The sequence below is a fragment of the Calypte anna genome, chromosome 11 (genome assembly GCF_003957555.1).
Source record: "Calypte anna isolate BGI_N300 chromosome 11, bCalAnn1_v1.p, whole genome shotgun sequence".
NCBI lineage: Eukaryota > Metazoa > Chordata > Aves > Apodiformes > Trochilidae > Calypte > Calypte anna.
In genome coordinates, this window is record NC_044257.1 from 9,870,572 (window position 1) to 9,895,513 (window position 24,942).

Genomic DNA, 24,942 nt, shown 5'->3' on the forward strand with positions numbered 1-24,942 from the left:
AAGCCTGGAATGCAAGTTAAGCACAATTTCCAGACCTCTCACATGACCAAAAATATCTAGTGGTTTCCATGCAATACATAAAACAATTAATGCATATGTCTGACACTAAATCTTAGCTAACTATTTGTATATATGCAGTAAGCAGAAAGAATCAATTCGTTCTTGCTTGTGTTTCCTATTTATAGGGAAAAAAACCAAACAAAACATCTTTTGTGTTTTCTGGTTCAAGGCACCAGGATCAGCAAATCCTCTTTGGTAGAACTAGGGCACCCTCTGCTGCTAACATGGAAGTAAAAACCAAAACCTTGAAATCCACTAAAAACGCGCTCCTGAACTTGACAAGGATTTTAAATTTATCAAGTTAAAAACACACTTGTCAAGCTATTTATCTGTATGGATGCAAGGTTTTCAGGTAGGACTGACAGGCTCATGTTACCCGTTTGGAGCAGGCAGCATGGAAAGCTCCAAAGAAAATTACTTCCACTCTACTATGTCTGCATTCACATCAGGACTTCTAAACTGAGAATGAAACAAGCATTCGATAAGTTTTGTTAATTTTTAAAGCTAGACAAATATATATATACATATATAGAAACCTCTATTTTTAGAAAGCTATGGCTTATTTATCCTGGTAGAACAGCTTTTGGTGTTCAAGTTGTTTCTTTGGTTAAATTAAATCTTAAAAGTATGAAGGAAAACCAAACATTCTTTAAATAAGAATGCGTGACTGACCAATATTAGAACCTGAATTTTGAGATGTCAAAGTCATGCAAGATTGAAGCTATCATGTGAGTTTGTCGGTGACAGTCACTTTGAATTTCCTGTTAGAGTGATGTCTGATCAAGGCCAATACCTTTTGCCAGCTTTCTGCACTCTTAGGTTCGAGAGACAGAGCCAGGCACCGCAGCTGAGGGGCAGGAAGTTACCCTATTTCATGCTTTTTTTTAGTCCCAATTCCCAACTATGAATTGAACTTGGAAGCAGTGGTCACAGCACGTTGAGTTATTTCTTGGGCAGCCGCAGCTGAACAGAGCTTGCAGAAGCACCAGTCATTTTTTCTTTTTTTTAGGAAATCTAATGACCTGTAGGAGACACAGCCACAGTGCCACTGGCTGTGATAATAGTAGCAGGTGACAACGATACAGACAGATGGACATCCCAAACCGGTGCTGTTCCTGTCATGTTATGATCGGGCATAACATGACCACTCGGCACTGCCTCCTCACAGACACGGCACCAGAGAACAGGCAGGACCGGCCTCGCCTGACTCGGGCTCCTTGCCTCAGCTTCTCTCAAAAAAGGGGCTGTAATTTCCCCAACTTTCCCTTCGCAGCGCCACTGCCTCAGCTGCCGCCATCACCAGAACGGCGGGAGGGCTCTTGCAGACCGGGACACTGTAAAGCAAAGGCACACTACTGGGCCAGAAGTTCGGGCAACGCTTTGCGCTACCGCAGCGTGGATCCTACGGCGAATTACCACCTCCATCCCCGCACAACTCGGTCCTCCGGCCCCGGCGGAGAGAGCGGTGACCGCGGGGCGCGGCTGCGTCGTGAGGCGAGGCCGGGGCGGGCACTGGGGGAACCCCGCCCCGCGCTCTCTCGCTCCCTCGATCGGCGGCGGACTGGTAGCGCCTGGCGCGGCGGCACCGCCCCTCAGCCATGGCGGACGAGGAGCTGGAGGCGCTGAGGCAGCAGCGGTTGGCCGAGCTGCAGGCCAAGCACGGGGTAAGGCCGTGCCCCCGCTCCCTGCTGCCGGGCCGAGCTGGGGGGGGGAGCCGTCCCTCCGCCCGAGCCTGTGGGGCGGGTGTCGTGGCCTCCTCCCGGGAATGCCGGAGAGGACAGGGCGCGCCTTGAGGCCTCTCGGCGAATAAAGGCTTCGGCTGGAGGCTTGGGGTGAAGCGGGAAGCGCCCGGCCGTGCAGGCGTCGCCGGCTGCGGCCTCGGTGACCAGCGACCTACGGGGGTGTGGGGTGAGGGCCCGCGGGGCCCCCCCGGCCCTGCTGCACGAGCGGCATCGCCTCAGAGCGCTGCGGAGCTGCCCGCCGCGGGGCCCGGGCTGCTGCCTTGAAGGACGGGCACGTAGCTGCTTCCTCCTCTCCCGAGCATTTTTCCTGGCGCTCCCAATGTTACGGCTTCCCCTCATCAGTCCTTACAGACATCTCGGGGCTGAAGTGCATCCTGTCAGTCTGTGCCACTGTGCTGGGGAAGGCATCTGAGTTATCCTCAGCTGCGTTCTCCTTGCAGTGTTTCCCAGCCTGCTTTCACACTTTGAAAAGTTACCTATAAAATTTGAGGTGCAGATTCAACATGAAGTTCAGTCTTCTCTTTTTTTTTTTTTTTTTTAATTTGTTTCTGAATAGTCAGCTACCTGTGTTAGCCACAGAATACTATGCTATTACTGTGGCTTTTTCTGTATTGATAACTACAAATCTCTACGTTGGTTTTCATTTGTCCTTAGTACACTTTTAACGGGTTTTAACTGCTTTTTACCCATTTTCTGGGCTTTGGGAAAGTTTAACTTAGACCTGATGAGACTTTTCCCTGTCTAGACCTGTACCAATCCATGGACAGATCCAGCAGCAGTAGTGTCATCACTCTAGTTTGCATCGCTGCTTTGTGAGCAAAGCGTAGTACGGCATATTTATTTGCTAGGGCAGCAGGTTCTTATTTTCAGGATCTCATCCATGGCCTGGCAGGTCTAGCAGGCAGGTTTAGCTTACATTGACTCTGCTGGAATATTTACTGTTCCTTGTGGCATGGTTCTGGATGATTATATTTATTTTGAATCTCATTCTTTAGGATACTGCTGGTGATCCATCACAACAGGAAGCAAAACAGAGGTAAAAATAAAAACTAATGAATTTTAGTTTTAATTGTAGTAATTATGAATTTTTTTTAGTATTTTAATTTCCTTTGAATACTCACCTGTTGGTTTTTTTTTCTTGTGAAATAAAAATAAATAAGAAAAATAAATTACTGGAGTTTTGCCTGAGTGATGAGTCTGGCTCTGTTAGTGCAGTGGGAACATGCTTTCCTAATTGGTTTTATTTTGGGGGGACATCTATTGAAATTAAAAATGTGAATAAAATTATTCATGTCCGGGCTTAGTGTGGAAACAGAGTTCAGAATTTGAACTAAATGGAAAATTGAAAGAGTCTGAAGAGCTGGACTTTGCACACAACCAGAGTTTGTATTAACTAAAATGTGTAAACTAAAATTCCAATTTTGCAAATACTTAGTCAAATATTATAAGTATACAAAGAGTTACTGAAAAATTCTAAAGAAATAATGAGTAGTCATGTAAATGTAAGGCTGAAGGGACCTCAAAAAGTCCTTTACAGGAGCTGAATGTCTTCTGTAGTTTGCTGGCTTGTGCATATTATTTTAGGTATTTGAAATCCCACTTATAATGTCTGGTTTATTTTTCATTACAGGGAAGCAGAGATCAGAAATACTATTTTAGCTCAAGTTCTTGATCAAGCAGCTCGTGCAAGACGTAAGTATTGGGGTCACTTTCTAATAAAAAATTTTTATCTAGTGTACTCCAGTGCTGCTCAAATCAAGCATGTGCTTGTACAGAGGCCAGACTAGAAAAACACTGGTGGAAAAATAAAAGTATTTTCAGCTAGAGATGTCTGTGATTGGCACAGAGGAGTTGACTGACATCTGAATGATGGTAATGGAAATTTTAAAAAAGTTAGCCAAAATTAGTTAACTAATTAGGAACAAATATTTAAAATTAATAAATATAACTATTTTAAATCTTTATTTTATATAAAAAAAAATGCCATTTTAAAATTTATTTCATGATCCTGGAATGAAGAAGATGGTTTTGTGGGGACATTTGTTTCTTGTTAGCTGCTAGTGAAGATAATTCAGTATGTTTTAAAACAAAACTAACTGAGCCTGATTTTTTTTGCAGTAAGCAATTTAGCACTTGTAAAACCAGACAAAGCAAAAGCAGTGGAGAATTATCTTATACAGATGGCAAGATTTGGACAGCTACCTGGAAAGGTGAGTTACCTTTCTGTAATTCTTTCTTGCATATATTCCATTTTCAAACCTAAAAACTCTAAAAAAAAAAAGAGATTTTTTTAATAACTGGAAAACGCAACTGAAAACTTCTAAATACTATAATACCATCAAGCACCTTTTGTAAGAAGGGAAAGTGTGATTCAGTTACTGGATACTAAATTTCTCAGAAGGTATTTCTATTGCTTTTCTTGTGCTTTCCTAGATATCAGAACAAGGTTTGATAGAAATACTTGAAAAAGTGAGTCAGCAAACAGAAAAGAAAACAACAGTAAAGGTAAGCTTTATTTCCTAAATAAAATCTTGTGGTATAACAGAGCAGGAAAATTGCATGTTTTGGACCATTTCAGTTCCGGGTAGAACTTAGCTTCGTATTTACCACGTCTTATGCTATTTTCTGTTAAATACTGGGGTTAAATCCTTATCAATAGTATAATGTACAGGCACTGGAACTGGAATATCTGTTCTGTGGTGAGAAGACAACCATGTTCTGTCCTGTACCATTATTGCAGGCAGGGACTTGAGGGGAGTGGGGAGTGGTTAGTGATGGGGTGAATGCTTTTATATAATGTATTCCGTGTCAAATGTGTGCAGTTTGAAAAGCTTGCTTTATGTTGGATTTACTGTGACCCTTCTATTTTCATTTGATATATTTCATTTTAGTTCAACAGAAGGAAAGTATTGGATTCTGATGAAGAGGATGACTATTAATACTACTGTAAGACTGTCAGCCAAACAAAAGGTCTGGAAGAAGGCAACAGACATACTGTTATCAGGCAGAATGCAAGATCTGAAAATGTTTACGCTTCTTTCTGTTTTATTTTTTTTGGTTTTTTTTTACGAAAAAGTCAACGAATGAACTTAAAGATAAATCTGAGAAGGGGATTTTATAATTTACATTTTTGTAGTATAAAAAGCTTGAGGATTTGTTAGCATGAGGATTTTGTTGCCCCTTACTCAGTGTGTAAGCTACAGTTTTCAGCAGCTGCACACACTTAACTTGCTGCTATTGGATATACCATAACATGAGGAGGAGCTGAGTGTAAAGCTGAAAACACCCACTCCCTCCAGGAGTTTAAAGCCTTACCTCCCAACTCTAAATCCAGTTTTCCAGAACCCCTGAAGGAAGCCTGTCCAGCAGCTCACTGGCTCTTAGGTCATTGCTGCAAATGTAGAAAATAAAGTATCAAAGTAGAATTCAGATCAGAGAACTTCATACCAGGCAGTGTGTATAGACAAATTGTAACCAGAATACAATTGAACCATTCCCCTATGATATAATCAAGCTATCTCTCAAAAAGCAAGTTAACTGTGTAATACAGCACTGTTCAGACACTTGGTATCATATATTATTAAAACTACCTCCATTTTTATCAAATGGCTGGAGTGCTTCTTACCTTGAAAAAATCAGATCTTCTTCCTAAACCATTCTGCAAGTCCTGCATGCATAAAGTAAAACTGAACCTGTGCTGTACATTTATTCAGAAATATGGTTATGGAAATAAGTAGGCTAAATACTGTAACATGCTGATAAACACTCTACCACCACAAAACCCTTTTCTGACTTAATAGGAAAATGTATGGTCCCAACTGCAGTGTTTTTTTGAACAGAATAAAATTGTTTAAAGTGAGCACTAGTGTGTGTCTTTCATCTTGTGTGAATGTGATTTAAACAGTTGGTTTTGTTTCATTTGGACTACACTGGGCATTTTGCACGTCTCTCTTTGTAGTTGGGATTCTTTAACTTCAAGAATACTACAGAGGTGTACACTAAATTTCTTCAATGACCCTTTAGCAGTGTGAAGAGTTTCAAGCCAAGGTGTAGCAATAGATGGTTTTAAAATTTTTCCCACAGGTAAGGATAAGTGACTTAGATCATCTTTACAGCATCACAAGAAAAACACTAGTTCATCTCTTTCCTCTTTGTCTTTTGTCTTGTAATAGAACATCCATCCTACTTTTTTTTATTTAAATAAATGGCAAGTAGAGCTAGAGAAGGCAGTTAAGGGAAAATGTTTGGTTCCACTTCTATATTGTACACTTCTATGTCTTCATTCCAAAATGACACAATCTAATAATAGTAATCCATAACTGTAGGAGAGAATAAGGTCATATTGAACTTCAGAGTAAATAGACACAAAGTGAAGTCTTCAAATGCCTACAAAAACAAAAGGGAATCTGTGTAAAAGACTCAACGCTTTGAAAAAAGCACTCAAGGAAAAGAGTGTTTTCAAGAGTAATTTTACTAGTTGTTTTTCTTTCCATCATTTGGCACAAATCCAAGGCACATTAGAAAACTCATATGAACTCATAAATTATTAGAAAAATAAACACATGACCCTCCTCTTCAAATTTCCATATGCACACCTGTTGCACATTTTACTTAGTAGATTAAAAAGTTAATTGAAAAAAGTCACCAGTATGTCTTCCAGCTTTGTACTTTGCCAGGCTGTTTACTAATACCACAGTTAAAAGAAAAATAATTATTCATACAAATAATTTATGGAAAAAAAAAACATTGCAAGATTGATATGATAAGCCAAGAATAAAAGAAACCTGGCTTGTGTTCATTACACATCTTCCTACCATAACTGAAACAGTAAAAAATGAAGTTCAAATCTAAGCAGCCATCTCATAGTCACTTGCAAGCTTTCAGTTGTTCAGTAATCACCTCTAGGAACAGGATAATATTTGACTTATTCTAACAAATGCTTACTGATCTGAGAAGTGCCTTTTGTCACTGGAATTTCTCCTTTTTGAAGAGCAGGCCTGAGCAGGCTCCTACACAGCAGTTTTGTCTGCAGATGTCGCCAGGTTCAGAATCACGAACACTTGTGCATGTTTGCAAGCAACAACCCAACTTCATCCATTTTGTGTGTCCTTATACCTGCTTGCTTCTGCATATATATATATATAGCTATATATATATATATGTTATTTTAATAGGTTGCGAAGAATAAGTCCAATATTTAGCTTTGTCAAGCATTCTCCACTTTTTCTCAGTACCTTGGCTCCTGTACAAGAACATGTTCTTGCAGCTCCCATACAGGGTAGCATTGCAAAGGCATTAGCAAGGATTACACCCCTTCACATTAGTAGCATGTATAAATCTCTAATGTGGTGTCACAGATATTATGGACTATTGTTTTCCCAACTACTGAAATATATAGAAATATATAATATAGTGGTTGCTAACATTACAACAAAAATATATTTTGATTACCTCTGGCAATAAATACCTTGTTATTCAATATATCTTTATGTATATAAATATATACATTTATATATACTTCTCCAATGTAGGGATAAAAACTGAAAATGCAAAAATTATTCAAAGACTTTTAAAAAAAAAGCAGGTGGCTGAAAAATACAATAGAGTTTGGTTTGGTTTACTGTTACATACAATTTTTTAATAAGTGCTTATAGAATAGGAAAGTAATTCTGCTGTCTACATCTCAGTACATCCCTGTTTGTCGAGATCAGTAGTGATCTGCATGCATGGTTACCTCCAGTGTAAACAGAGGATTCAGTCTTGGAAAGTGCTAGAGCATTCTCTTCCTGCTAAAGAGTAATCCATCCTTGTGTTCTGTTCTGAAGGCAAGTTTGAAAGGATTGCTGAATTCTTTGATACATACTGAAGGGTAATTGAAACTAACACCACCTAGTTCCACAGCTTTTGACATCGAATTCACACTTCGTTGTCAATGTTGTGAAAGAAAGTCATCATCACAGCAGTCTCTTGGTTGTGAAATACTTGGATTTGTAGGGCTAGTTAAACTATCGCTGACATTCTCTGCTGAAAGTGGCACATTAACACTGTGTCTCCGGTGCATTAATTTGCTCCTGTGAGGAACTTCTATCACATCATCCTGTTTCACAAACTCACTGCTGCATCCTCTGTCAATCACCTTAGCTTCACCCTGGTCCAGGGTTTCAACAGATTTTAACTTGGTTTTATCGAAGCTTTTAATAGCTAACTGTGAGGACAGAAAAAAACGTAGGTTAAAAGCAGTGACTACTTTCTTCACTACAAAGATGTAAAACGAACAAAGTGCTTCTTGAATATAATTATCACATTAATTTTATGGGCATTCTTTATACTGAGAACACAGCCAAGGCCTAGGAACAGCATAGTCTGTAGACCAGTAATTGTATTTGGTCTATATATTTGAGAAAACAATAAAAGGCCAACCTGCCCCAGGCTACACATACATGAGTACCAGAGATGAAAAGGTAATGAAGCCATTCCAAAACTTGGTTTCACTGCAATTTCCCAGTATCAGCCAAACTCTTCTAAAAACACCTTTTGTAATGTAAGTCTCAAGGTACTTGGAATTAACAGCCATTTCTTTCATGATTAAGAAATATGGAAGCTGTAATACAGTCAGGCTCAACCAGGCACTGCTGAAGGCAAAGGTAAAACCCCCCTTTCAGCTCCAGCTTCCAGCTCCTATCTGTCAGGGAAGAGACACCCACCCCCCAACACCCCTTGAAGACTCCTTTTGATCATTCCATCTGTTCTCTTCTTCCATTACCATATCTTCTGATTTTTGCTTTTCAGAGTGGGTTACTTTCCTGGCCACTCTGCAAATGCTAAAATAACTAAGAGAAAAAAGAGAATCCAAGCATGCTAATGACAGATATTCTACAGTATTTTTAAACACAGAGATTAATTATAATACCCTTTTACTGAAGTAATAATTTCAGGATTTGCCAAGTAAAAAAAAAAAATCCTGCTTTATATATCTAAGTTAATAGCAGACAAAACAGATTTGCTGTATTATACAAATAATTCAAACACATATTTCCACCTACCTGATGCAATAACTGGTAGTCAAAATTAGGGACACTTTTATCTCTGGTTATTGTTCTCCGTAAATGTTTTGCTCTAAAAAATATTTTCAAGAAATTAAATTTAGCTGTCTGTCTGTACACAAAAGACTGATCACAGAAAATCCACAAGGTGGCATTACCTCCACACAGAAAGGCTACTCTAAGAACACCTCAAAATGACAGCCTGCTAGTATCTCCTGTAATGTATCACAGAACATACAATAATGTTTAAAATTATCAAACTACAACTGCTGAGTGAAGCACTACAGTAATATTTTAAAAACAATATGGCTCTGAAATTCTTAATTTATGGTACACCAACTATTACTGCAAAAACTATTTTAAATACATTTGCAAGTAGTATTTCACCAGCCAGCTTTTCCCTCCTGCTGCACAGCAGGTCCCTGCTGCTCACCACCAATGAGTAGGTCATGCCAAGAACATCTGTTTGGCTATGTGAATGTGCATGCCTAGGAGGATTAACACTTTTGGGCTTTATTAACTTGTATTTCTTGTTCACTTATGGGAAACAATAAACATACTTCTGAGGAAGCTTCTATGCTTACTTGTTAAATCTGTTAATTGATTGGACCAGTTGAAGTTGTCTGCTTATGGCATCATCAGTTTTCTCACATGGCTTAGAATTCACTAAGGGTTTAAAAGAACAGGCAGCTAAAATTACAACTGAGTCAAACTTAAAAATTAAAAAAAAACAGTTCTGAAAAGTGGTATCTACTGACATTAGATTTAAAATTTTACAGTAAGCCCATATTAGTAATAACCTGAATCAGAATGGCAATTTTGGAAACTTTAAAGCATTTTAAAATGGAGGAGTTAGAACTCTTTATCTGATTAGCATGACTGGCAAAGATTTCTGTTGCTGTCTGTTCTTGAAATATATGTACATCAATTATATAAAATATTTGATGTAGTCACCCATGAATTCCTAAATTCCTCTTACTCATAGCAGCTGACATATAACGTACCTTTTCTTCTTATCTTGATAGCAGCATGCTCCTCACACTCCTTTTCTCTCTCTGCTGCTGTGGGTACGTAGCTTGGTGCTGTTTCCAGTAACTTAATGATATTTGAGTTCTTAAAGTTTACATTTTCGTCATTATTAAAGAAAAATAAAAGCCAAAACATGAATACAATTTAGGATTCTGGATTATGCAAAGTGTTCTAATTGCTGCCAAAATAAATGTAAGCTACACAAAAATAGTTCACTACAAGTGCAAACTTTAAATCATATAATTCTGAGTAGGGACCAAATCAGTCTTCCACAAGTTGCCTTGTACCCAAGTGATGACTTCATAGTCTTGACCTATTATTTCAAACTGCATTATTTATGGATAAGCTAATTTCAGTTTAAATGGTAAGACATGTAGTAAAATTGATTCAGTACAGAATATTGTAGTCATTATATTACATCTCAGACTATCTAAGCACATAAAGTTAAGGACCATGCATCAAATAATGGAAAGAGTGAAATAATTCTTTATCATTTAATGCTACATTTTATGTTATTGCTGTTAATAAAGGGGGAGGATTACAGTTATTGATTACAAGATAAAAGGTAGTCAAAGGCATGAAGTACAAAAGATGTTAGGTGGAATGAGGAAGATTTCTAGCAGTGTAACTGATCACTGAAAGCTGTTCATTTTTTTACATTCAACATTTCTTCTGCTCTCTCTGCTGTTAGTCACATAGATTTTAATGTCATTTTCATTCATGTATGTGTTTTCACTCTTTCTAGGCTCATTCTTTCTGTCTAGAATAACTTAATTTAGAAACACAAAAGTTTTCATATGCCACAGGTACCACATTGTACAATAAGCAAAGCCCTTTATCTTTGTATCATGCATAACTGTTAAATACAAAAGTCTTGGCAAATATCATTGTGACAAAGAGTTGCATTTGTTTTTTTCCAACGTTATGCATATGGAACATAAGGAAAATACAACCTTAGAAATCAGCTTTGTGCACTCACCGGCTCAGCACAGTCTGCAGGGGTACAGTTCCTTTCATTCCTTAAGTGTGTCATTGCACCATTCTGAAGCAGCAACTCTACCAGAGCTTCATTCTTTCCTATCACAGCCTCGTGCAAGGCTGTATTTCCTTTGGCATTAGAAAGGTTAACAGAAGCTCCATGCTGGACAGTAAGATAAAACTCAAGTTATAAAGACAGAATACCATTAAATGGAGATGGCACATTACTATTCTGTTTTTCCTTTTATTTTCAATGTATGAATGAGGACAATACAACAGAAGCCTTATAGCCATATACAACCACAAAAAGCATATGCTAGCAATTACCTGTTCAACAACAAGCTACCTAATCACATTATTTCCTCCTCTCTCGTAGCCACAATACCATGGATCAGCTAATTTTTGCATGTATCTACTATATATTCCAAGATTAAAGATATTAAAAAAACAAAACAAACACAAAACCCCCTATGCAATAGAATCATAGGCAACCAAACCTAGCACCTGCCAAAAAAAGTTACATAAAACCAGCTAGCTGTATAACAGTAGTGTTTATCTCATAATCATGAATGGAAGGGATTGAAAGGAGTGAGACTACAAATACTCTTATTTCCCCCCCCCGAGTAGTTTTGACAGAGAAATGCATAACTAAAAATGCTGATCCTGAGTACTGTATATGTATCGTGTAAGAAATACTACTCTGAATGTTCTAGTTTTAGTGATCTTACCTGTAACAACAAGGCAGTAGTCTCATACTGACCATTCAGGCATGCATAAATCAAAGGTGTATTTCCATATATATCCTTTTTGTTTTGTTTAGCATCGTAATCCATCAGACACTTTACCACCTATTGAAAATAGTAACAACTCTTTAAGGTACCATCTAACCATAGTCATACCACCTCTACCTTTTTTAATTTTATTTTTTTTAAACTAGAATGAAAAGATGGGAGAAAAAAGGATGGAGAAAACAAGCCTCATCATTGTCAAACAGATGCTACCCACAATCATCTCTTCTTATCCTACTGATTTTCATGTTTTACTATACAATTAAAAACAAAGCAAAACAACAAAAACCCTTAAGTAATGAAAAGAAAGGCCAGAAAATAAAACCCAAGGTATGTGAAAAACACACAAAATGAGTAACTTAAAATATCAAAAACGAACCACTACAGCAACAATGTTCTTTCCCCCTTTCCAAATTCATTAGAACACTTGAAAGTTCATGTTGTAAATACTTAATGAACCTTCATTAACCTCCAACTTTTAGTTCTAATCTAATTTTCTTCTTGCTTCCCTAGTGCTTTATCCCCCCATCACCTTCACAATTCTCTGGATTTCTTTTTCCTTTTGCAGTCTTCAGCTCCTTATTCTTAAAACCCTAGTTTTCCACTTTTCTGCATATTCCCATTTGCCTGTCTGCACCTGCTTCTTCATGTTCATTATTTTTCCTCTCATTTACTCCCTTCCTGTATTAATATCCTCCCCACACCAGCTTATGTTTTGTTACTGCTTATGCTTTCCTGACCTGAAGTCAGGGATGAGATTTTTTGCTACCCTCAGAGCTTCACTGGTCCCATAATCTACTTAAGCAAGCTGAAGATACAATAAATATTTAATACTGCAGCTACTGAAGATACCAAATCTTTTGCATCAACCAATGTACACAGAAGGCAGAAGGGATGAGAAAAAATTCTTAAGATTGGGCTGCACAAGGTATTTGTAAAGTGGTTGATGTACAGCAGTCACTATTCATAGCATTTTCATTCAAACATTATTTCAGGTCATTTAGCAAGAAAAGGTGCCTACTGAATCTCTTTCAGTTGAAAGATCCCATTTCTGTCTGGAGATTTCAGACACTGAAAACAAAAACAGAATCACCAAACTAATTTTCACTGTTTGGTTTACACTTGTTGATAATTTCACAAAACAACTTTTTGTTGGCAGCTAAGTGTTAAATAGTTTGCATTTCTGAAGAGGCTCAGATACCTGGAAGTGACCTTTCTGGCAGGCTAGATGAAGAGGAACTGCATGTTTTGCATTCTTGGCACTGACACTGGCTCCATGTTTCAACAAGAGAGAGACAAGTTCAGAGTGTCCATGCAGTGCAGCCATATGCAATGGTGTAAAACCATCTTGATTTGAAACATTTACTCCAAGTCCACTAGCAGAGATTCTTCCAAATTTCTGTTGAGGAGAATACACAGCAAAACTACATAATTAATCATGCAACTTTCTGCAGACCAAGCATTAGCAGGCATTCCTTGCTAAACTGTTTACTAACAGATGAGTAGATAACCTGTGACAGTTAGCAATGGAATCTATAAAAGAAAACCAGGAGAAACTGAGGCTTAGAAAAAGATTTTTCACATTTATTCAAAGTTGTCCAAACCTTAATGACAGCAGTCAACATATTCTAAAAGCAAACTCCTCAGCTTTTTCACTCCATTAGATATTGAGCAAGTCTTTGAACATTGCTCCTGTATCCAAAATTTTCAACAATTTCCTTACATCAGATGAACTCTGGTACGATCTGTATATATTTAATTGCTATTTAGAAATATGCAGAGGTGTTGGGCAGTATGAAAGCTACTTCCCTAGAGCTAAAAGTTACATTACAAAAATAGAAATTGTTTATTTTTTTTTACAGAATGAATATCCCAACCTTTTGTGCTGGCCCGCATTTTGAGCATTGGCATAATGGATGGCAGAATTCTGTTTTTGATGTATTAGCTGTGTCATCCTCATCTTCTAAGTCTTCTTCGATCCATTCCAAGAGATAACGAACCTGGCATAAAAAGCAAGTCCTCCTTTACAGAGCCCAAAGGTTCCATGTCTTAATAAATCTACATATTTGGACAAGTAAGACTTCATGAACATAGACTTGTGGCTATCTCAGGAAGACTACAGCTACCTCCTGGTATTATTCAATAATAATCAAGAGCCACGCTAAGACTCACCATTTCCAAATCTCCATCAGCAACTGCTCTCAGGAGTTTTTCCACCTAGGTATGAAGAAAACAATTTATTTGCTTTGTTAGTATTGTTATTAAATTGCACACAGAAAATCCTGTGTCCTTTACTAACCTCCTAAGCTCATGTAGTAGGATTACTGCTGGTCCATTTCATATCTGTGCCTAAAGTGTTAAAGAAAAAACCTTCTCCCTCTATGAAATACACAAGCTGTGCAAGGCCTGTGGCCATTTGGTGATCTCTGACTTGCTTAGTTCAAGATAAACAGCACTTACCTAAACAGAGGACACATAGGACACAAAAACAAAGACATGTAAGCTGCTATACATTATTACGCCTCTTCAGCAGCAGCTCATCATAGATTTCTCATTTGAATCTACCATTAAAAATCCCTACTCAAGACAAATCTCTATCCTGAAAAACAGTAGTACTGTTTGGACTCATGCTGTGCTATTGCACACTACCAGAAGCACAAAGTGTGGCATGTTTTATTTTGCTACTTCAGAAACAACAGTTTAAGATTAAAGATGCTTTCCAGTTGCTTGCTTCGTGTATGTCAGATTACTGGCTTATGTTAAAAACATTTACAAATCTAACTTGAATGTAAGAATGGCATGTTTTCTTACTTAAAATATGAAAATATATAAATAACAAAGTGCATGGGTTAGCAAAAGCAAGGTCTTTTCAACCCAGAGTTATTCCAGGGGATAAGCATTAGACCAATTAAGTATGTCTGTGCTCAGTCCAGCTAATGCATGAGCATGACTGCCTGGTGTAGGTATCATGTTCAAGAGCTCTGCAGAGGGAAAGAAATGGAGGGAAGAAGAGATGGAAGTTGCTCTGCAATGCACTGATGCCATCCCCTGATCCCTCTGACTATGTATGAAAGCAGAGTACTTATCTCCCTGGTTCTTTACTTTCACATGAAGGAGTTGATACCTAACCTGATAGAAATTGGATAGGTGCCAGTAAAAGGGCGGGGAGAGCCCATCAGTACTATCAATAGGTGTCTGCAGATTCAATAAGAAGAATCATTTAATAAGATTTGTGAAAGTCTGTTTCAGCTTTATTGCACCATGCCATCATCTCCAAAGATGCTGCTGTGTAAACAAAGTTGTTCCCTGAAGTCACGCACTATACACTCAAGGCAGGATTCCTCTTGCTTAACTTGGAATATCTATGAAAAGTTAGCTGTCTAAACCTAGCTATTCTTTTAAACTCCCTCCTGTAAATACAGAACAGAATGCAGACAACAAATGACACTCAAGTGCAACTCAAGTCAAACTAAGCATGTCTGAGATTAATTCCTCTCTGAAGATACTGATTTCTGTCCACTGACTAAGGAGGGAAAATAGAAGTCTTAGGTTTAGACAATTGTCTTTCAGACATCTAAAGCTGGGTGAGCTGAATCCTAATCTCTACAAGTATACTTCTAAAATGAACTATATATACTAAGGAGATCTGTACCTCTCCTAAATTTCCCCTAATCATACAGGATAATGTCACTGGAGAATATAAAGATCTTGATTTTCAGGAGCCAGTCTTACCACATTCAAGATGCCTAACAGTAATAGAAAGAGACACACAAGCTCTGATAATTTCTTTCCAAAAATAGCAACTTCCTTACAGTTCTAAAAACTGCCTCAGGCCCTAGCAGTGGAGAAGCATACAACATCTGTTATGCAGCTTATAGATAATTTATGAGGAATACTTAGAGCAAAATGTCTGCTACATGCACTTCCCCATCCTTCCAGTTTGCTTCTTCATTCCTCCATGAAACATAAGTACTCTCCTTTAGATGTAAAAATAGATGAAACAAATCCACTACAATTCACTTGCATGCTCAGTTTTTCTGTTGCTGAACAGAAATTGTGCAAGGAGTTGTTACTTCCAACAGAGGAAGTTCCAATTTATGTGCTTGGCTCTTTTGTCCTCTCAAGTTTTAAACAAGCCATATACACCATGACTGGTTCATCTAAGATAAGAGTTTAATTTACTAACAGTATTGTTTAATAAAGATCTAACTGCATCCCTTTAATCCATGGTTTAAGCCTCAAAGTCTGGAAAACTAACCTTATCAGCTTCCCTTTACTTCCAGTGGTATTCCCTTCATGGAGCTCTCTCAGGATTAGGTCCTTGACTCTTTGCTTAGTATGAATAAGAGCAGTAAACCTATGTAAAACTCAGCAGATAGAAATGAACTAAAGCTGGATTACAGGAAAAGGTCCTTAACCCCAAGAACCTAAGGTCTAAGCTGCTTGTAATCTTATTCCCTGGTTTGAACTACAGTCTTAACTCTTGAGTGTGATAAATTTGTTCCTTTAAGAAAAAAATCAATCCTTGATTTATGAGATGAACTTTTATGTGTATGAGTAACTGCTAAGGAAGTGTCAAGTAATATTGTCCAGTCAAACTTTGTGTCTCTTAGTTTCTTTAACGTTGGTAGAAAACAGAAAACTTCGGCAAGAGGAGAATCTTTGAACAGCAGGAAAAGGAAGCATTTGAATGTAGAAGTGATTTGGAGATAAACAAAAATACAAAGGAGGCAAATTTGGGAAAAAAAAAAGGAACAGGATTGACTGGGAAAAAAATAAAGAAGCATCAGAAGTGGTGATGTGACAGTCTTAGGAGGGAATAAATGGCAACTATCAACTGAGGTCCCATATGAAATAAATCAGAGTACGGCATGTTGGTTGATGTGGACAGAGCAATATGAGCAAGAGTGCACATGTAAAGTATTAAGTATATAGTCTGTACAACTTCACATGCTACAGTATTGATTTCCTATGCCTGTTTTGAAACTTTGTCTTAACATTCTTATTTGCCAGTATGCCTGTACCAGTCTATTTTCCCAGACAGATTTTCTAAGCTAAGAATGGCATTTAATTCTTGGACACCACAGCAAGTTCCTTAGGGTGCTGACTGCCATTATTTTGTAAATTTTGTAAACCTCAAAAAATTATCAAAAACTATGTAAGTTAAGTGCAATAAATCTGAACAACTACTTCAAAATTATTTCAATTTTTCCCCATAAATAGCCAGTAGACAAGCTGGTACCACACAAAAGTGTCTAGATACTGAGAGAATAAGCAACTGAGGATAGCAGCACATAATTTTCCAAACAAGATAGAAGGTTAGTCCTGAAGCAGCAGTTTAAAAGTGTTGCAAAATAGCCCTCTTCTAGCTTCCTGCACTTTAGTTATTGTCAAAACTTAAGTCCCTGAGTCTTACCTCTTTGTAACTACTTTTTACTTCTTCTTGTCTTATATCAGTTGATGCTGATGACAAGCTTGAAACAGATGATCCTCTGCTGAAAGTTTCTGTTGAACGCTGAGGAGACCTAAGTGGTGACTTAAACCAGAAAACATTACATACCAGATTAAGCAGGATAAACAGGCAAAAAAAAGTTTAGCAACTTGCACTAATTGTTACCTCAGAAGCACTCTGTCCTCTTTCAAATGTTAGATAGTTTAATTCCATCAATGATAAAATCTGCATAAAAATATAAGAGAATCAGTGTAACTCCACTTAAAGAGGAATCTATTGACTGATGCACAAGTTAGCTGACAACCTAATATTAGTAACAGATTATGACTGAGAAGATTAAAAGCACTAATTTACAAGTTTATGATCTATACCACAGACTGTAGTCAATTTAGATTTAAATTCAATTCCCTTCCCTTTAAATTCAAGACCCTTCTTCATTATAGGCAAACACACATTTTCACTCTATACTACCAACAAAACCCTATTAGCAGGTAAGCATCTAGACCTCCATGGGAATGCATCGGAAAGAAATCAGGCTAGAATATAAAGAATACCTTGGAATTTAATGCACACTGCAGGGAAGTCTCTTTCATCCGGTTCTGAATTTCTGGATTTGCCCCATTTTGCAAAAGCACTTCTATGATCCCTTGATAGCCCCAACGAGCAGCTATATGGAGAGGAGTATCTCCCTTTTCATTACCAATATCTAGTCTACAGGAATGTACATCATAGTAGACTAAAGCTTTGACACACTGTAAAGAAAAGGAAAGCTATCAACATATTACAGTATTGTCCCTCAATTAACATAACTTGTGCAATCCTAAAGAGGTTTTTTTTTAATTGCTGCTCATACAATCCATTGCCTAAAGGCCATACTTTTACAGTTTAGTGTCATCAAAGAGTTAAATAACTAAATTTGCAGAATACTACTATCTTTAATGTGAATGTGTAATGAAAATTGCTATGAACTACTGAATAAAGTCCTCATTCACAGCATTAAATAGCCTCCGATTTTTAAATTTTTTTTTTAAATCAGTAAGTTTAGTGCAAATTTGCCTCACAGATTAATTCCATTCCATTAGAATGTCCATTTAGTTTGTTAAAAAAAAAATTACTTACATCCTCTTGACCATAAGTGCAGGCTAAATGAAGTGGAGTATTTCCATTATTGTCCTGAACATCAGTACTTGCCTTATAGTGCAACAAGAGAAGCTTAAAAGAAAAACAGAAGTAGACATTCCAGTAACTAAAAAATTAATGGACAAAAAATTGCTAGTCTGCAGAATTTAAAAAGTTTCTAGCATTATGAAGGACTTCATGAAAAATGGGATGCTTCTCTCCTGTTTCAGACAGTTTTCTCTCCTGCTTCAGACACTACCCTCTTGGCCTTACTGGTTTTGTCCTTCCCTAAGAACCAAATAAAAGCTGCTTCTTACATATTCAGAGCTGTCATTGAAAAAATTAATCACCTACTGCAGCAAACAGTGCAATACATATACTGCGTGACAATTTCTTCTATATTTTAAGAGCCTAAACAAGAGAAGACACAGCTTAATTTCAACAATAATCGAGAATCTCACATATATAAAACTGAAATACACAATAATTAATGCAGTTACACAGTGTGTCCAAAAATAAATTTCCATTACTATGACAGCTCTTTTATATTAACCAAGAGCAGAGATGTTAACAGGCTTTCTGTTTGTACTATGTCTCAGAGATTTGTATTAATAAAATAGGTTATATCAGACATGCATAGCTGTCCATATCTTGGTTATTACAAACAGCTGGAAACCTTGCAGTGCAGGAAAAATAAAATATAATGCAAAATACAATGATTTAAAAAATCCTCAGTCCAAACAATGTACAGAGCTCTGGTAAAAGCTTCTCAGAAGACCTAAATGACAGGAACAGCAAAACAATTTAGTAACAGTCATATGCTTATTAAGTTATGTATTTTTTTTTATTTCTAGTTAAGCCTTTTGGTACTTACTGTAACATTCTGATATCCCTTCTGACAGGCAAGGTGAAGTGCAGTTGAACCATGGTAATCTGTAGCATTGACAATGGCTCCTTTGGCCACTAGTAAATCCACTAATGATGTTTGCCCTTGAAAAATATAAAGACATTAAAAGAAAGAAGTAAATTCTGCACATGAACATAGATACTTTTCAAATTCAAACATGAACTATAAACCAAAATACCCTGTATTTCTGCATACTAAGTTTCCATATACTGTATATTCACTTCCTTGGTATCTTTTTTTTTTTGTTGCAGATTACTCAAGGTCAAAGCTGAGTAAAAGAATGTCCAGCTAAAAGCAAGCTATGCTTGTATCTTTGTATCTTATGAGTTAAAAAAAAAAAAAAAAAAACAGAAAATAAGGCCACATCACACAAAGAACTCTCCTATTAGGATTAAAGAAAAAGGTAAATTATCTTTAGAAAGTACTTAAGAAAATTAATACAACTTCTAATAGGTCTAAGATCAATAATTAACATTACGAGATGGAAGATGGTGCAGATCTACCATGCACACCACGTTGCAGAAAGAGAAGAGATTAGTTTTGCAATCTGCCAGTTCTTTAAAACAAGACTAATTTCTGTAACACAGTTTTGATATTTTCACAGCTGAAGAAAGAACTAGAGTGGTACCCACTTAGACAAAAGTAAAAATCCAGCAAACAAACAAACAAACGGTAACTGAACTGTAAGAAACTGAACTTAAATGAATATACAATAACCTGTCTGTGCCAAGATGCCACTTTCTATTGCAAATAAACAGAAAACAATTTAATGCAAAATTCCCTCTTTGACACGAAGCTGGAAAACATGCTCACGCAAAGATAAGGAGCGTAAGGAGTAGAAAACAGTAGTGAAGAAAACCAACAATACTGACCACAAATAGCAGCTATGTGAAGTGGTGTATATCCCCGGTCATCTCGGGAAAATGGGGTTACAATGGAAGGATCGTTCAGTTTCCTTTAAAACACAATGGTTTACAAGCAGCTCAGTTACCTACCTAGCAATTGTAAGGAAAAGAGAAAGACAAAATGGCCAAGGCAAAAAAAAATACCCAAAATTATCTTGGAACTTTTTATCCTTTCATATGGATGAACTATGCTATATATAGAAAGTTTTACATTTTGTTAAGAGATGTGGTTTTGTCCAAGACATGAATGCTAGGTTCAAGAAAAGAAATATTTCACACCATGTTTCACACCAAAGCACATACAGCCTCCATCACAAAACTGGCTCCAAGACATTCAGTAATTTCCTAATACTTCTGCTTTTTCAAACCACATGAATGTATGCTCTCCACTACATCCCAAAAGACTAACTACGACTTCTATAACAAAAAGCAGCAAACATTCTAAAGTAAATCTTAGATAAAAACTTTTATAAAGCCTTTTGTGTATTGGTGGAGATGAAAAGTGCTTACCCAGAAACCAGCTTCTCACATTTGTCACAGTAACAGAGTGGATGACACATTTTCTGTACAGTGTCCTTATCACTGTCACCTTGACTTAGTAATCGCTCTACCTCCTCCTGATTACCTGAAGCAATATGCTACAAAAAGCCCAGAGGAGAAAGAAAATGAGGAACCAATATAAAAAGGCTACTTTAAAAAAAAAAAAAAGAAAGAAAAAAACCCAGAATCATTTACTGAAGCACAAAGTGAAAGGAATAGATTATAAAAGACATGTATTCAGGCATTAGAAAGCAGAAATGAACACTGTCACAGCACAAAACCCCCTAATTGGCATTCAGTATTTAAAAGAATCTGTTCTTGGCTTATTTCCCTTTCTATAAAAAATTTAAACAATTCCTATTGTTCTCTTTAGACTCAGTCACAAAATTGAGCTCCCTCTGTGCAAAAACATTTCTATAAAATTACTAATTCTCTAGCCATAAGCTGTGAACACATGTAATTAGAAACTCTGCTTTGTGTCCTTGTACAGGCAAAGTTCTTTTAGAATGACAATATGAGATTAGCATTTAACATGAAGTAGCTGTCAGGTGACCTCATCTAAGTCATTTCAGACAACTCTTCCAACTTCAAGCACCAAATGCTGTGAAAGACAACCAGTTAGCAACATCACATCTGTGCATTAAATGGACCACTTTATACCAACAGCAGTAGCATTTAATCCTCATTTGCTTCCATGTTTCTTATGACATGCTGAAGTGTGTATTAACTTGGTAACATTTTGGCACAGAAGTGCAGCAGATTCAAAGCACAGTATTTCACAGTACTAACGTGATTGTAATTCATTATTCAACAGAAAATTGTAAAAAGGAAGAGATACAAAAAGGCAATATGAGTGCACATGTATTCTGCCATAAAAGGTATTGACCTTAAATAGGCAGTCTATCGGAGTAGCAGATATCTGGGACAACAAGTTCATCCTTTGTCTTAAAAGCAGCTTGTCACACAGTGTTTCAGATTCCTGAAAATGAAACATGTGGATTAGTTATCTATACACTCATTTACAGGCTTTTAACATTAGTAAATCAGCATGAAATTTAAGAAACGTGTGAACTGCAAAGAAACAAGATCACTTGAAACCAAAATGAAGATTTCAGATTTTCTAGGCACTCCAGCACTCAAATTTATAAATCAACACAGACACCTCTCAAAGCTAAAACCCCTCCATTTTATAGCAAAGTAGTTACAAACATGTTTACAAGGTATGGAGTTTGGATATGTACTTCACGGTAAGTTTTTTGTATTTAGATACATAAAGATGACATTCACCAATCTTTGCAAGCTCTGCAAGTCTTCTTGGACAGAGTCTTCAGTGTCCTGGTTTGAGCAGGAATTACCTCCCTAAGAAACATTTGATCAAAACTTCTATTATCTAGAACAAAATACTGAAGTTTACTGCTAACTCATGTTTTTGAAGTCTAATCAGAGTTTCTAAAATGAATGCTCACAGCTTTATGCTTTCCCTATGGAGAATCTGAGTTAACTACTGGCCAGACCTGCTGTAGTTTTCAGTACTGTTCCTTCCACATTGCATTTTACAAAAAGAAGTGTTTCCTGAGTGGAATAGTTATTCCAGAGAGTTACATGAGACAACAATCCTTAGGTGGAGAAATTATCTTATTATATATTAAAAATAAACAGTCCACCCCAGGTGAACCTATAGATCTTTGAAAGACAGAATGGCAGAAAAGTCACATACTGCTTGAAGTATTAAGCAGGTTTGGGCCGTCAAAGACAAAACTGTATAAATCATCTTCCCAAGGTGACTTTCACAAATTACAGCTGATGACTTGGATAAACTCTATCTGCCTTCCATTCCTAGCAAATACTTTATTAACCTCAGTTTGTGTTCAGGTCTTGCTTTTCTGGCTTCTTCCATCTGCACTTCCTGCATGCCAACTCCACTGCCACCTACAGCTCTTCCCCTACAGGAACCAAATGCTGCCTATGCTGTAGTGGCAGGAAGCATTAACTCCATACTACATACCTTAATTCAACTCTCTGAACTAAAGGGTCTTACTACACTTCAGGTGCACATAGCAATTAAATTAATGTCCAATATTTAACTGGAACCCTAAGCAAGGTTGACAACTTCTAGAAAATAAAATGCAATCTTCTGTGCTATCAATTACCTGTTCCTCCCCTCTCCACAACCAAAATGTCTCTAAGACTTGCATGACTTTGGATGAAGGGATTGGACAAGTGTGTCTGAAGTGCAATTTTCTTACTGAGGTGAGTGATAATATGCCCATTATCCCACAGGGTACATTAGCTCCCTGCTGAGTTTTGTTTATGTAGTTCATTTCTTCAGGGATTGGAGAACAGCACTATTCAGCTGCCATGAGCACCATTTGAAATCAGCTATAAAATTAAGTGTAGCCTCATGAGGGGCTGTAATGAAGCCCCAGGGGACAGCAATGTTCCTGCTCACTTAAATCCCACAACCCCTTACAGCACAATCTGGACAAGGAAACCATGCAGCATCAACATGACAGCTGCTGCTTTAGAGAGAAAATTGATTTCCTTTACCAAAGAATAAAGGAAATAACTGAACTGGTGAGTTAATGAAGGCAGAGCAATGCTAGCATAAGTTCCTCCAATGTTCTATCACTTCCTTACAACCCTTTTTGAATTCCTGTGAAAGGGCTACTTGCTACCTAGCTTCCTCATCTTCACTTGTGCATCACCTTCCCCCTTACTCTATACTACAGAAAGAGTGGTTTAGCTCTTTCCTTTTCAGCTGTGCTAGAGGCCAAGGGATTGCATTCTTCCCTCTCTTCAAGGTTGTTTTCCATCTCATTTCAGGGCGCTGCCTCCAAGCCCCCCTGACTCCTATGAAAGGCAACAGTGAAGAAAGGAGCTCCTCGTGCACAGCCACTGCACATACACTGAAGTGAGAAGTTAGAGGCTGGCAGTCTAGATCTGCAGCAGGTCCAGTTGGTGCATGAACATAAACACTTGGTGTTTGCTCTTATACTGGTGCAGACACCAATCCAAGCAGCAAGAGACTGCCCTTAGATGCCTCAGTGATGTAGTGCATCTTTCAAGAAAAATATAGTATCTTAATGGCAGGGGCACTCAAGTTATAATCACTTGATGGCTGTGCACTATAGAAAACCATTCTATGGCTATGTAAGGCCAGCAGTGGGAGGGGTAGGAGCAGGCACTTCCTAGGGAAGAGTTTCTACTCTAGAAATTTAAAAGCAGTATACTATTTTTTTCAGGTTGCTGAAATAGCCGAGGAAGACAGCTCTACTTTGGTTCTAGTTCTCCATCCAGAGCACCAGCACTGCTGTTTGTATATGGATTGTTCATGATAGCCAAGTGACTGCAGAAAGGTAAATTGTTTGGTAGTTTGTTTTCCTTTTAAACTAACATTTTTTTATTTTTTTTTTTAAACACCATTCAACACAGCATTACAAGCAAAAAATTTGTCTTTTTACACAAAGAGTGCTCTTTTTTGAAGTATACAAACCAAACCTCTGCATGACAGATTCATGGAAATATCCCAGAAAAGTACAAAACCAAAAATAACGGGAGTAAAATGTTACTTAAGTGCTTCTTTAAGACTGTGCCCCAGATTGTCCCATCCCAAGCCTTGCACACTGAGCCATTAGTTTGGCCCCTGCAATTAGATTCCAGTGCTTTGCAGCTGGGCAGACTGCGACACGTTGAATTCACTCTGGTTCCAAGCTCACTCCTTTTGATTTCCACATCAGACCAGGAAAACCTAATTTTGCAACAGTAGAAAGTTTCACAGGAACAGCAAGACTAGATTGCTTTACTAAGGTACATAGATCCTGTATCACAGAAATTTCTGAAGTCACATCAACCTTGATTTACCTGCAGAGATTTGACCTGACTGCCAGAAGGCCCAGCTGCCCAGTAGTAAGTCATGCATTCACCAACTTCCTGGCCATGCTACATTAGAGATCCTGAGAGCCAAATTTGACCTTCAAATTCCTTCAAACACCTTACTCCCATTTAAACAACTTGGTGCAACATAGGGATCTGTACTACAAACACACTGAATTTTTAGAATAGAAGATTCACTGAATAACTCTAAATTACACTGCAATCTCCAGTCTGCTAGCATAGTTAAGCTTTTGAAATTACTGAAGTAAATTCTGTTTAAGCTACACCTACTCTAAAGTACTTCATTGCTTTCACAGCCACAACCGAAAAAGTACAAACAGCAGATATAAAGCTTACTGAAGGCTTAGCTGTTGAAAATAATGCTGTCATTTTTCCTCTAAGCATAAAAAAAGGCAGACTGGATATTTAACTACTTCCTTAAGTGGTATACAATGAGAAAGAAGTATTGCTACAGGATGAGGACTCATCATAATCATTAAGATGAT

At 37.5% G+C, this 24,942-nt stretch overlaps 2 protein-coding genes across 3 annotated transcripts in view; one reads left to right on the top strand and one right to left on the bottom strand.

Annotated features, from left to right (window-relative positions):
* The first annotated feature begins 1,591 nt into the window (after positions 1-1,591).
* PDCD5 (programmed cell death 5) lies at positions 1,592-5,661 on the top strand. The gene is made up of 6 exons (XM_030457520.1): positions 1,592-1,724; positions 2,798-2,838; positions 3,433-3,494; positions 3,921-4,012; positions 4,236-4,307; positions 4,694-5,661. The coding sequence occupies exons 1-6, from the start codon at positions 1,659-1,661 to the stop codon at positions 4,739-4,741; spliced, it is 381 nt and encodes a 126-aa protein (XP_030313380.1). The 5' UTR covers positions 1,592-1,658; the 3' UTR covers positions 4,742-5,661.
* A 601-nt stretch (positions 5,662-6,262) lies between these two features.
* ANKRD27 (ankyrin repeat domain 27) overlaps positions 6,263-24,942 on the bottom strand; it is a 45,587-nt gene continuing 26,907 nt past the window's right edge. Inside the window, exons 13-29 of one of the 2 annotated variants that reach the window (XM_030457516.1) lie at positions 21,450-21,542; positions 20,534-20,661; positions 19,991-20,073; positions 19,086-19,201; positions 18,212-18,304; positions 17,647-17,844; positions 17,258-17,317; positions 17,057-17,176; positions 13,813-13,857; positions 13,518-13,640; positions 12,842-13,039; positions 11,581-11,700; positions 10,854-11,015; positions 9,850-9,958; positions 9,430-9,511; positions 8,846-8,918; positions 6,263-8,007 (exon numbers count right to left, since the gene is read on the bottom strand). In XM_030457516.1, coding sequence (XP_030313376.1) covers positions 7,732-8,007; positions 8,846-8,918; positions 9,430-9,511; positions 9,850-9,958; positions 10,854-11,015; positions 11,581-11,700; positions 12,842-13,039; positions 13,518-13,640; positions 13,813-13,857; positions 17,057-17,176; positions 17,258-17,317; positions 17,647-17,844; positions 18,212-18,304; positions 19,086-19,201; positions 19,991-20,073; positions 20,534-20,661; positions 21,450-21,542 — 2,079 coding nt within the window. In that variant the 3' untranslated portion in view covers positions 6,263-7,731. The remainder of the gene's footprint in view (positions 8,008-8,845; positions 8,919-9,429; positions 9,512-9,849; positions 9,959-10,853; positions 11,016-11,580; positions 11,701-12,841; positions 13,040-13,517; positions 13,641-13,812; positions 13,858-17,056; positions 17,177-17,257; positions 17,318-17,646; positions 17,845-18,211; positions 18,305-19,085; positions 19,202-19,990; positions 20,074-20,533; positions 20,662-21,449; positions 21,543-24,942) is intronic. The other variant, XM_030457515.1, reaches the window with a different exon arrangement.

Coding starts and splice junctions, on each gene's coding strand:
- PDCD5 (XM_030457520.1), top strand. CDS start 1,659: ATGGCGGACGAGGAGCTGGAGGCGCTGAGGCAGCAGCGGTTGGCCGAG. Junction 4,013..4,235: donor TTGGACAGCTACCTGGAAAG/GTGAGTTACCTT, acceptor GTGCTTTCCTAG/ATATCAGAACAAGGTTTGAT. Junction 4,308..4,693: donor AAAAGAAAACAACAGTAAAG/GTAAGCTTTATT, acceptor ATTTCATTTTAG/TTCAACAGAAGGAAAGTATT.